Source organism: Drosophila suzukii, chromosome 3 (assembly GCF_043229965.1).
Source record: "Drosophila suzukii chromosome 3, CBGP_Dsuzu_IsoJpt1.0, whole genome shotgun sequence".
In the NCBI taxonomy this organism is placed as follows: Eukaryota; Metazoa; Arthropoda; class Insecta; order Diptera; family Drosophilidae; genus Drosophila; species Drosophila suzukii.
In genome coordinates this window covers 35,642,749-35,654,497 of record NC_092082.1, presented here as the reverse complement: position 1 = coordinate 35,654,497, position 11,749 = coordinate 35,642,749, and the positions used below count along the sequence as shown (strand labels likewise).

The window sequence follows — 11,749 nt, the reverse complement described above, 5'->3', positions numbered from 1 at the left end:
CGTCTTACTTGTTTCAGAAACTTCTTCCAGCTCAATCGCAAAGAAAACAAAACTTTATTATCCCCAAATTTTTTTTTTCTAAATGCTTTCCTGTTTTTTTATTAAATCTTCTCCCTTTAGCGACTAACAATAAGTGTATCAAATCTTAAACTAATTAATCTAACTAACAGTCATATGACTGATATTGTGCTAAAGGGGGCCCGAAAGTTATTGATGTCTTGGCAGGTCGTTGCGTTGTAGACGGGATCGGCTGGAAACCCAAGTCAAGCCTCTTACGAGGCGATTGGGGTGCACAGAGAGTTTTTCATTGTAGGACGCTTTTTGTTTGTCTATTTCATCTTTTACGGTAAGGTCACTGTGGATGTTTTGGATGCGAATATATCATGGTGCCCCAGTGCTAGCACGCAGGATATTCGATTGAATAATGTCTATATTTCTGCTGCTGGCGTTCCGCCATACCTGGGAGCCATATGTCCAGATGGGCTTGAGAGTGGAAATGTTGAGCAAAACATTGTAGTCCAAACGCAGGGGCGGACGAGCGTTAAGAATCCAGTGCAAGCTGCTGGCTTTTAGTTTTAGATGTACTTTCTTGCGTTCGATGTGTCTTCTCCAGGTTAGTCGTCTGTCAAGGTGGACGCCGAGATACGTTACATCGTTGACTTTGGGAATCTGCGTATTATTCAATGATAGTGGAGGGCTTGTTTGCCTGTTGAGAGTAAACGTTACGTGCTTACATTTTTGTTCATATATTTTAATCCGCCAATCAGATAGCCACCTCTCTACTACAGGGAGGTGGATTGCTAGCTGTGTTGTGGCTCGGCCTGGGCACCTCGAGCTACTTAAAATAGCGGTGTCGTCAGCGAACATTCGTGGGAATATCCGCTGGGTATAGGAGGAACAGAGTAGGCCCTAGCGCACTTCCTTGCGGGACTCCTGCTTTAATAATGTAGTCGTCAGATGTTGTTGTGCTTCACCTTACTGCGAAGGTTCTGTTGTATAGATACGACTCAAGAAGCTTGTGTTATCAGGCAAGTGTGTTTTGATTTTGTGCATGAGGCCTTCTACCCATTCTCGATCGAGGGCTTAAGATACATTAAGGAATATTGCGCTGTGCGTATTCCTAATGTTATTCCGTTAACTTGTTCGATTGTTCCAGTTAGAAGGCATTTTTCGAACATTTTAGACAGACACGATAATAAAATAATTGGTCTGTAGGATGACGGAATTGTGTGGTCTTTTCCGGGCTTCGGTATCATAATGATAATAGATTTTTTCCATTTTTTCGGATAGTAGCCGAGAGTTATGATCCCATTAAAGAGCTTACAAATAACCTCAATGGCAGAGTTTGGAAGTTCAATTAACATTTTTGGGGTTATTTGGTCACCGGTAGGGGCCTTTTTCGGTTTCAGTTCCCCAATGACTTTCGCGATCTCCTTTGGCTGAAACCATGGTGGTAGGGAAATAGATTCAGATTCGATTTGTGGTAGGACAAATGGTTCGGCTGGAAGACGTTTCTGAGATGTAAAGCAAAAGTTTCGGATCTATCTTCGTCGCTGCGGACCCAGCTGCCAGATGAATTTCTTATCGGAGTGACGGTTTCGATTGCAGAGATCAGATTTGGGTGAGCCCTTCACAGAGGATGTTTTGTACTGGTTGGCGAAAGTTTTTTAAGGTTCCGCAGCTATACATTTTCTGTTTCTTGCTTTAGAGCTTGATTCAGTGTGCGAGTGGCTTCCTTAAGACGATGTTTTGATGACGGCGATCTGTTGGTTTGCCAGGCACATCGCAGGTGCCTCTTTTATAGGACTAGCCGTTCATTTTGCAGATTTGTTTTGAAGTGGTTGGCTTGCACGTCCCTGCCTAGTGGTGTTGAGATAGTGACTGCCTGCACGAATACTTCTTTAAGAGCATCGGTAGAGCAATCGATGACCGCTTCGATGTTGAAGTGAGGGGTTAATTTGAGGTGAAAGCTTACATACTTTTTAAATTTTAACCAGTTGGTTCTTTGCGACGTCTGCCTGAGGGGGTGATCTGAGTTGTTACTTCAAGGTTGTGCCGTGAAACGCCACAGCGTTCCACACTGTTATTCGTAGACTTCCCATCTGTTATTTGAATTGCTTAGCTGCAAGTAGCTGTAACACCATGTTTTGGTTTTGAACCAGTGTTTGTATGGTGGAATTCCATCATACTTTGTTGAATGGTGACCATCATAGATTCCAGAGTGCTTTGTGACTGTACTTGGATTTGGTGAGTGTTTCCTAGATTAGACTGGAGTGGGTTTTCCGTCTCTGATCGAAGGGCATCGGCGTATGAGAAGCCCTTCTGGGTATTCAGTTGGCCAAATGAGGATCTTGCAGCCGTGCCGAAAAATACTTCCGGCGTCGTAGGCGAGTAAGTGTACGCATTTTGCCACGCCCACTTTAACGCCCACAAACCGCCCACAAACTTCAAAAAATCGTACGTGGATATCTGTATCTAAGATAGAGAATTGGGATCTCAGATTTAGATTCCGTAGTCTTGTACGCAGCGCAAGTTTTTTACGCGAATATGCCACGCCCACTCTAACGCCCACAAACCGCCCAAGCCTGTGGCGCCCACAATTTTCATGCTAAATACAACATTTTAACTGAAATGTAATGGTCGCGTCAACATCTATCTATTGCCACGCCAACTCTAACGCTTTGCTGCTTGCATATCTCCATTTCCCTTTCGTCCCTTTAGCTGAGTAACGGATATCTGATAGCGTTCTTCCTTGTTACAGTTAATAATTACACCTTCAAGGGTATACAGGCTTCGGCTTGCCGAAGTTAACTTCCTTTCTTGTTGTTCATTAATTTCCTTGAAACGAGACCTTTTACAACAATGTGTTTATGTCAAAAGTTACATTTCACATTACACCTTAAAATTTTATTTAAAATCGTTGAGCCGTTCTTGAGAAATCAGGAAAAAGGCTAAAGAAAATGTAATGAAAAAAACTTTTGCCCATAATCCTAAAACTATGGTATTAAGACAAATTGTGTTAGAATGGCGTACACAGCATTTTAAAATACCTTTCTAACGACATATAGCACCCTTCTCTAGCTTTAGTAGTTCACAAGTTACAGGTGTGCAAAATTTGGCTATTTATATCTGTTTTCTCGCGAAACTAGTTGGTTTTTCCAAAAGCGGTAGAACTAATGTTTCTTATATTGGTGCGTATTACTAGAACTAATGCTTCTTATATTGTTGCGTATTACTTTTGAACGGAGCATCCGATTTTGACAGTTTAGGTGTCATTAGACGCGTGTTTTTAGGGCGAACACAAGTAGATTAACAGCGGGGGTGTTTATCGCCGGCCCTAACAAATCAAATTTTCTAAATTATCACTTTTAAAATTTCACCGCCGTTTCTCCCAAAATAATTGTTTTTTTTAAGTCTTGGTATGTAATCCTCTTAGTTTTTGCAATACCTTTCGATTGATGTATCTCGAAACAACCGGGCGATTACAGTTGATTTTAATTTCTTGGTGTATATATAGAAGTCGCCTTCGCACGCCCTGCTGGTGCGCTTCGTCACTACGTGGACTGCCGTGTAGTAATTTCTTATAACTTTTTAATGAAATGTCCTAATTGAACCATTTTCGGCATGTAGATGGACATTTATAATCAAAACAAGGAAGAACGCTATAGTCGAGTGCCTCGACTATCAGATACCCGTTACTCAGCTAAAGGGATCAAAGGGAAATGGAGATATGCAAGCAGCAAAGCGAGATTAAAATACGCCACCTACCGGCGGCAGACAGATTTAAGCGTTATGGGCGTTAGAGTGGGTGTGGCAAATTTTTTTTTAGGTTCAATCGATAGGCATTGTCGAGACCAATACATTTCAGTTAAAATTTTTTATCTAGCATGAAAACTGTGGCCGTCACAGGTTTGGGTGGTCTGTGGGCATTAGATTGGGCGTGGCGCGCTGCTGAGAAGCTCAGGAGTCTGCACGCCAAATCTGAATAGCCCAGCTCTTATAGTTTCCGAGATCTCAGCGTTCATCCGGACGGACAGACAGACGGACAGACGGACATGGCTAGATCGACTCAGCTAGTGATCCTGATCAAGAATATATATACTTTATGGGGTCGGAAACGCTTCCTTCTGCCTGTTACATACTTTCCGACGAATCTAGTATACCCTTTTACTCTACGAGTAACGGGTATAACCAGATCTATTTTAATTTTTTCAAAGATACTTAAGAAGTAGATGCTAGCGTTATGGGCAAGAATCTACATTCCAAATTCCAAATTTTTTGCTTTTATAGTTTCCGAGATCTCAGCGCTCATACGGACGGACAGACAGACGAACATGGCTAGATCGACTCTACTAGTGATTCTGATCAAGAATATATAACAACAAAAGGGATTTAATGGTAGCAAGATGTTGGCTCGTCCTATTTTCTTAAAATCAAAAATATATATTTCCAAGGGAATCTCTTCATTACCTTGTTATGTTAACTTTTTATCGCTGCATTAAACAGCTTTATCACATTCCCTTGGGACTACATTGAATATATATTTTCTGCATTACGCAGTTTCCCAATGTTAAGCTGTAATAAAAACGCTTTCTTGACAGTAAGAAAGATTATTGACTTTTGCTTTTATTTTTTAAGTAAATTATCTAAGTGCATATTTTTAAATATGCGTTAGTATAAATAAATTCCTCAAAAATAATTTTAAAAATTTTGTGAAGCTCGATGGGGGCTAGCTGGCAACAAAAGTATTTGCCTTTTTGAAACAAAATGTGGATTTTCCTGTGTTTAATGACAATTTTTTAAATGCACCATCCAATTTGTTTACTACCAGCCAGCACTGACTTCAGAATATGGTTTGCTGTTGGATGGGTAGAATTGTGAAAACCAAATTCTAAACTTCTTTATTGAAGCATCTTCTTTAGCTATGATAGGATTCCGAATAAATATTTTATTGTTCCATATGTTTATATCGCGTTCAAACTAAAAGTAAAATAATTAGTTTCTTATAAGGGGTACAGGCTTAAATATTTTCTTTATCATTAGACTTTCTCCATAAATGAAAATTTTCATAAGTGGTCCCATCCAACGGGGACCATAAAATTGATGTAAAACTTTTTGCAACAGCGGCTCAATTGGGGTAATATATTGAAAAAGTTTGAGCTCTCCAAATGTAAGTGAATTAATTTCGAGGCAAACGTATGATGGTCCAATCTTAAAATTAAAAAATAAGTAAAAAGCTTTTAAAAAATATATTTATGCTTACTTGTTTGCCACAGACGTCCATCCGAAAAATATAAAACTTTCCAAATAGTTCCAACGTATGGTGTAGATGTACTTCAGCTAAATGTTTTAATTTTGCAGGAGTTGGGAACCACCTTAAGAAAAAATATCAATAATAAAATTAAGGCATGAGTACCATATAACTATATAATTGGTAAAATATATTTGCTGCCATGAAATGTAGAGCTTTGTACATCCTTCGTATGGTAATATTACCCTGCGCACTCTTTGCAATAAGACAAAGCAGAAATTTTCGAACCAGGTCTGTTGACTGTTCGCCTGCTTGTCTGATTTCCTGTATAAAAGCTAGACAGTTTGTAGAAAGCAGGCTGATTTTAGTGTAATGGGGAGTAACTTGTTCCAACGTATTTGTTATACTGGTTACTCGTAGGGTAAAATGGTACACAAGATTCGTCGCAAAGTATGTAACAGGTAGAGCTTGAAAGTTGGGATGCAGATTCTTGAGGTTCTGAGAGAGCGCAAGTTTATTTCAGCATGGTGCCCCGCCCACTCTAAAACCCCCAAACGCCCATAAAACTTGTCTAGCTCCCACGTTTTGAGATTTTTTAAAAGTGCTAATGCAATTTTGTTTATTTGCCAAAAATTGTCCAAATCGGGTCATCTATTAAGAAGTTAGAAGCAAATGACTAGGATGCGAGGTTTCGGGAAGTGCAATATTGCTGCTTTGCTGTTCCCATCTCCATCTCCCTTCTTCATTTTTATAGACGCTAGTGTTAGTAAAGTCTCGTAAACAGGCGATAGGAATGAACGCTAGGTGGCGTTTTTTGCGGTGTGCCGTCCAGCACTCTCTTAGCTAAGTAACGGGTATCTGAAAGTCAAGTTTTTTAAAAAGCCTTTTCAATAATATATTATTTTTCATTTATGTCAGTGTGTTAAAGTGTTGTTGAAGCTTATATATAAATTTTGAGGTATTAGTAATCTTTTTAAAATTATAACCAACGAGTTTCAAATTCGTATAGCATATTCAAGAAATAGTTTCTCCAAACATGCAAGTTTTTTTATGTTTTTGTTCTTTGTGAAAACGTAAAACGAATCATGTCCCAAAAGTAATTGGGTTGCCTGAGTTATTAATCGTATGAAGAAAAATTATTATTTTTAAGTCCTTCCTTCTTTCTTATCAAAAAATTTTGAAAATGTACCGGCGGTACAGATACAACCCTTTATGGATAAAAATTCCATGCTTAGTGAGAAGCTATCTGGTTTCAGAAAAAATAGGAGTTGTATTAGTGCCATTACTGATGTAGTTGAGGACATTCAATCAAGGATAGATAAAAATTGGGTAACGTTATTGACTCTACTTGATCACAGCAAGGCCTTCGACACCGTCAACCATAGTACTCTAAGCACCAAGCTAAGAAGCCTCTTCAATTTTTAGGACTCTGCAGTTATGCTCTTGAGGTCGTATCTATCAGGTAGACCACAAGCAGTCGTGTCTGGGTTATGTACTTCCCGCATTGTTTCGGTGACTAGAGGTGTTCCCCAAGGTTCTGTGTTAGGGCCCTTATTGTTTTCCATCTATGTAAATAATATAATGTTCTGTCCCTTGGTGATGTCCATTTATACGCTGATAATGTGCAGTTCTATGCTAGTAAGTCTCTATGTCAAGTCAATGATTGTAAAAGTATGTATAATACCCAACTTTTCAAAATTTATAACTGGGCCATTGCAAACGGACTATGTCTAAGCCAAAAAAAGCAAGTTTATAGTTATTTACAAAAAACCCTTCGACACTTCGCAACTCTCGATTGTAATAATTGGCAATAGCCCAATAATATATGAAGAATCTGCAGGCAACCTGGGTATCACCTTTAATAACACGGTAACATGGAGCAAACATATTTACAAAGCAGCTGGGCAAGCATAAGCGCTTCTGAGACAGCTTTCTACTTTGCCAGTAGTTCTTGCCAACTCAGCTACCCCACCCTGTTTTACGGTGTTGAAATTTTTGGGCATTGCGACACTCAAGATACGCAAACATTAACTGTTGCTTGTAATTCAATCGTCCATCACGTGTTTAATCTTCGTCGCACTTACCAAACTTCCCACTTAGTCAATAATATTCTTGACCTTAGCCTTAGTCAGTGGATTGACCTTAAGACATCAATTTATTTTCAAAAGATTGTGTGCACCCGTTAAGCGTCTTACTTGTTTCTGAAACTTCTTCCAGCTCAATCGCAAAGAAAACAAAACTTTATTATCCCCAAATTTTTTTTTTCTAAATGCTTTGCTGTTTTTTTATTAAATCTTCTCCCTTTAGCTACTAACAATAAGTGTATCAAATCTTAAACTAATTAATCTAACTAACAGTCATATGACTGATATTGTGCTATAGGGGGCCCGAAAGTTATTGATGGCTTGGCAGGTCGTTGCGTTGTAGACGGGATCGGCTGGAAACCCAAGTCAAGCCTCTTACGAGGCGATTGGGGTGCATAGAGAGTTTTTCATTGTAGGACGCTTTTTGTTTGTCTATTTCATCTTTTACGGTAAGGTCACTGTGGATGTTTTGGATGCGAATATATCATGGTGCCCCAGTGCTAGCACGCAGGATATTCGATTGAATAATGTCTATGTTGCTGCTGCTGGCGTTCCGCCATACCTGGGAGCCATATGTCCAGATGGGCTTGAGAGTGAAAATGTTGAGCAAAACATTGTAGTCCAAACGCAGGGGCGAACGAGCGTTAAGAATCCAGTAAAAGCTGCTGGCTTTTAGTTTTAGATGTACTTTCTTGCGTTCGATGTGTCTTCTCCAGGTTAGTCGTCTGTCAAGGTGGACGCCGAGATACGTTACATCGTTGACTTTGGGAATCTGCGTAATATTTAATGATAGTGGAGGGCATGTTTGCCTGTTGAAAGTAAACGTTACGTGTTTACATTTTTGTTCATATATTTTAATCCGCCAATCAGATAGCCACCTCTCTACTACGGGGAAGTTGATTGCTAGCTGTGTTGTGGCTCGTCCTGGGGTTATTTGGTAACCAGTAGGGGCCTTTTTCGGTTTCAGTTCCCCAATGACTTTCGCGATCTCCTTTGGCTGAAACCATGGTGGTAGGGAAATAGATTCAGATTCGATTTGTGGTTGGACAAATGAAGCAGTGGCCTGGTTCGGCTGGAAGACGTTTCTGAGATGTAAAGAAAAAGTTTCGGATCTATCTTCGTCGCTGCGGACCCAGCTGCCAGATGAATTTCTTATCGGAGTGACGTTTTCGATTGCAGAGTTCAGATTTGGGTGAGCCCTTCACAGAGGATGTTTTGTACTGGTTGGCGAAAGTTTTTTAAGGTTCCGCAGCTGTACATTTTCTGTTTCTTGCTTTAGAGCTTGATTCAGTGTGCGAGTGGCTTCCTTAAGACGATGTTTTGATGACGGCGATCTGTTGGTTTGCCAGGCACATCGCAGGAGTTATAGTAACTTTTAATTACTGCTCCTGATGGTGATAAGATTTTAAATAAACAATTGATGTCTTCTCTTCGGTTGTTCCAAATGGAATAATCTTTATTGTGGCTTGAGATTCAAACCAAACCTCCGCCAAAGAATTTTATGTGTTTACAATTATGCATGTGTGGGTGTGTATATGCTAACAAAGTATTTTCTAAAGCTCTGCTGAGTGGGTGTCGTTTAGCAACATCCTGCCTTGTGCTGATGTTGCATTTCTTATGTCGATCCTATGTGGGACAACGAACGGCTAGCTGCCGGCCACTGTCTAATGGAAAAAGGGTAGCACGGGGAGGTTTAGGCGGTGGCGTAGTTGATGGTACCGGTATGGTAACTCTTCCCCCCGAGAATGGAGCGATGGCCACATCTGTGGTATATCCAGAGCGACATTGTGCAGAAAAGCGTTGGGGGTAAAGATTGTTTTGGTTTTTCTAATTCTCCATATTGCCAGTACCGTTATCGTTAGAAGCACCAACATACCGTATATTACAGAAAAAATTCTTTCCTGTACTTTTCCTATGTACACTACTTTTTTCAGGTTTCTCATATCTTCGAGAAGTAAAACTTCTAGGTTTAACTCCTGTTTGGTGTTATTTATAAGTAACTGCTTACTTATTGTAGTGGGAAGTACTATATGGTCCTCTTTATGTTCTATAACTTGGCCATCATACTTTATGCCATTTATTTCGTTCGAACAGTTTGCATATTTGATTGCTATCGCCCCCGATACTGTCATATCTTCTCCACACGTGTTGTTTACAGGTAAGTCCAAAGCATTGAAAATGAATATGTGTCCATCCTCAGGTGCCAAAACCATTTCTCTCCCCTCTAGATTTACTGAATCGCGTACTGTAAAAATCTTCCTCAAACACTCCTTTCCCTTTATATCAACACCCAACTCTTCGCTCTCGCAAATAAAAGTTTCATGAACTTTTGAACATTGGTTGTTAAAGAAGCGTATTTTATACTTATTAATTGCTACATAATTTAGTATTACTAATAAATGTGTCCCATTAATTGGAATTGGTATAACATGATATAATTGATAGACAGTTGGCTCAAAAATTTAATTGTTCCACTATCGTTGGAAAACTGGTAGCCTTTTTGATAACTTTACTTCTAGTCAGAGGCCTAAGTGATTTATTGACTTTGCTGATTTTTGGCATTTACAATTTTCTTTTTTTCTACTAATTAAATTAATATTTTTTTGTTTATGCCTATGTATTATTATGTATTTTTTTTCTTAGCTTTTCTCCTGGTGTGTGTGTTGTTCCCTAATCGTTCCTTTTCTTTAGAAGTAAGGTGTGTGTCGGTGTCATTTATCTGTAAAATTCTGGTATTAGCATTTGTTCAATTTGTTTTATTATTTCTTGAGAATTTATTGTGTTGGAAGTGTTGTGTATGTGTTTTTTGTTACTTTTCTTCACATACCCTTCTATACCCTTGCGCGATGCAGTGGTATCGGATTCCCTCATAATTTTGTAACATATATATATATTATTTTTATGTTTTCTTTTTTTTTCTATTACTATGGCTTAACCGTCACCCTTGCGCGATGCAGTGGTTTCCGATATGGCAACAATTTCATCTTGTATGTGCTATGGTTTGTTCCTTCTTTTATTTAACTTTGCGGTTCACCAAATACCCTTGCACGATGCAGTGATACTAATGGCAGCCACTAATAACATTTTTGTTTCTACACTTGTTTTTTTTTTTTGCACCGTGCTGAAGCTAACTGGAATTCCTGCGCGATGCATTTATTCCAGCCACGAGCGGACAGTCACTTGCAATAGGTATCTTCTATTTATTTTATTTTTTTTTTTCATTTATTGACACAGGCAGAGTATTTAATCAGCGACCTGAGTTTCTTTCCCCAAGCTGCATGTTTGACGTTCGCTTCCAACATCGAACCTTCGAACGTCATACTCACAACTCACTCCGTCGAACTATATGGTTCGATGACGTTGCGGCATAGAGTAATGAACTATATAGAGGCGCCAATTGCTCTGCCGCTCTCTTTAGATAATGAGGCTATGATGCCACCTAGGCGAAAAATGCTTATTTCCCCTCTTTTTGACAAGTTCGATCGAACTTGTAATTCCTTCCCACCTCATTCTGCACCGCTCTTGCTCACTGTTTTGTTTTTGTTTTTAATCGAAATCCCTATTGCTGTTGCTTCGCACCTAAGTTAGCTTCAAACTTGGCCTTGAATGGGTTCTTAGCAGAGGTTGGGCAGAGGTTCGGGCAGAGCAATTGAAACCTCTATATAGATTCTTACTCTATGGTTGCGGGTCGCCAGGTTGCGTTTCACAGTCAACACATTATTTCAATTAACTTATTCTTGCCAATGTTCTTTGTTTTTGTTCATTTTATGCCTTTCAAAATTTTATCGTTATTATAAATGTGCACCCTTTTTTTTTCTATTTACACCACACACCTCACTTCCATCACATTATTATTTTAAACTTACTTTTGCATATAAAATATAAAAATAATTGTTTTTATCATTTTGGTCCTGCGCCAGTTATAGAAACTTATAATTACTGCTCCTGATGGTGATAAGATTTTAAATAAACACTTGATGTCTTCTGTTTGGTTGTTCCAAATGGAATAATCTTTATTGTGGCTTGAGATTCAAACAAAACCTCCGCCAAAGAATTTTAAGTGTTTACAATTATGTATGTGTGGGTGTGTAAATGCTAAGAAAGTATTTTCTAGAGCTCTGCTGAGTGGGTGTCGTTTAGCAACATCCTGCCTTGTGCTGATGTTGCATTTCTTATGTCGATCCTATGTGGGACAACGAACGGCTAACTGCCGGTCACTGTCCAATTGAAAAAGGGTAGCACGGGGAGGTTTAGGCGGTGGCGTAGTTGATGGTACCGTTATGGTAACTCAGGCGCCTCTTTTATAGGACTAGCCGTTCAATTTGCAGATTAGTTTTGAAGTGGTTGGCTTGCACGTCCCTGCCTAGTGGTGTTGAGATAGTGACTGCCTGCACGAATACTTCTTTAAGAGCAT

The 11,749-nt window shown here is 39.3% G+C and overlaps 1 protein-coding gene across 1 annotated transcript in view; it reads right to left on the bottom strand.

Annotated features, from left to right (window-relative positions):
• Positions 1–4,609: 4,609 nt before the first annotated feature.
• nvd (cholesterol 7-desaturase nvd) overlaps positions 4,610–11,749 on the bottom strand; it is a 455,974-nt gene continuing 448,834 nt past the window's right edge. Inside the window, exons 7-8 of the mRNA XM_070995657.1 lie at positions 5,264–5,375; positions 4,610–5,211 (exon numbers count right to left, since the gene is read on the bottom strand). Of these exons, the coding sequence (XP_070851758.1) occupies positions 4,996–5,211; positions 5,264–5,375 (328 nt within the window). The 3' untranslated portion in view covers positions 4,610–4,995. The remainder of the gene's footprint in view (positions 5,212–5,263; positions 5,376–11,749) is intronic.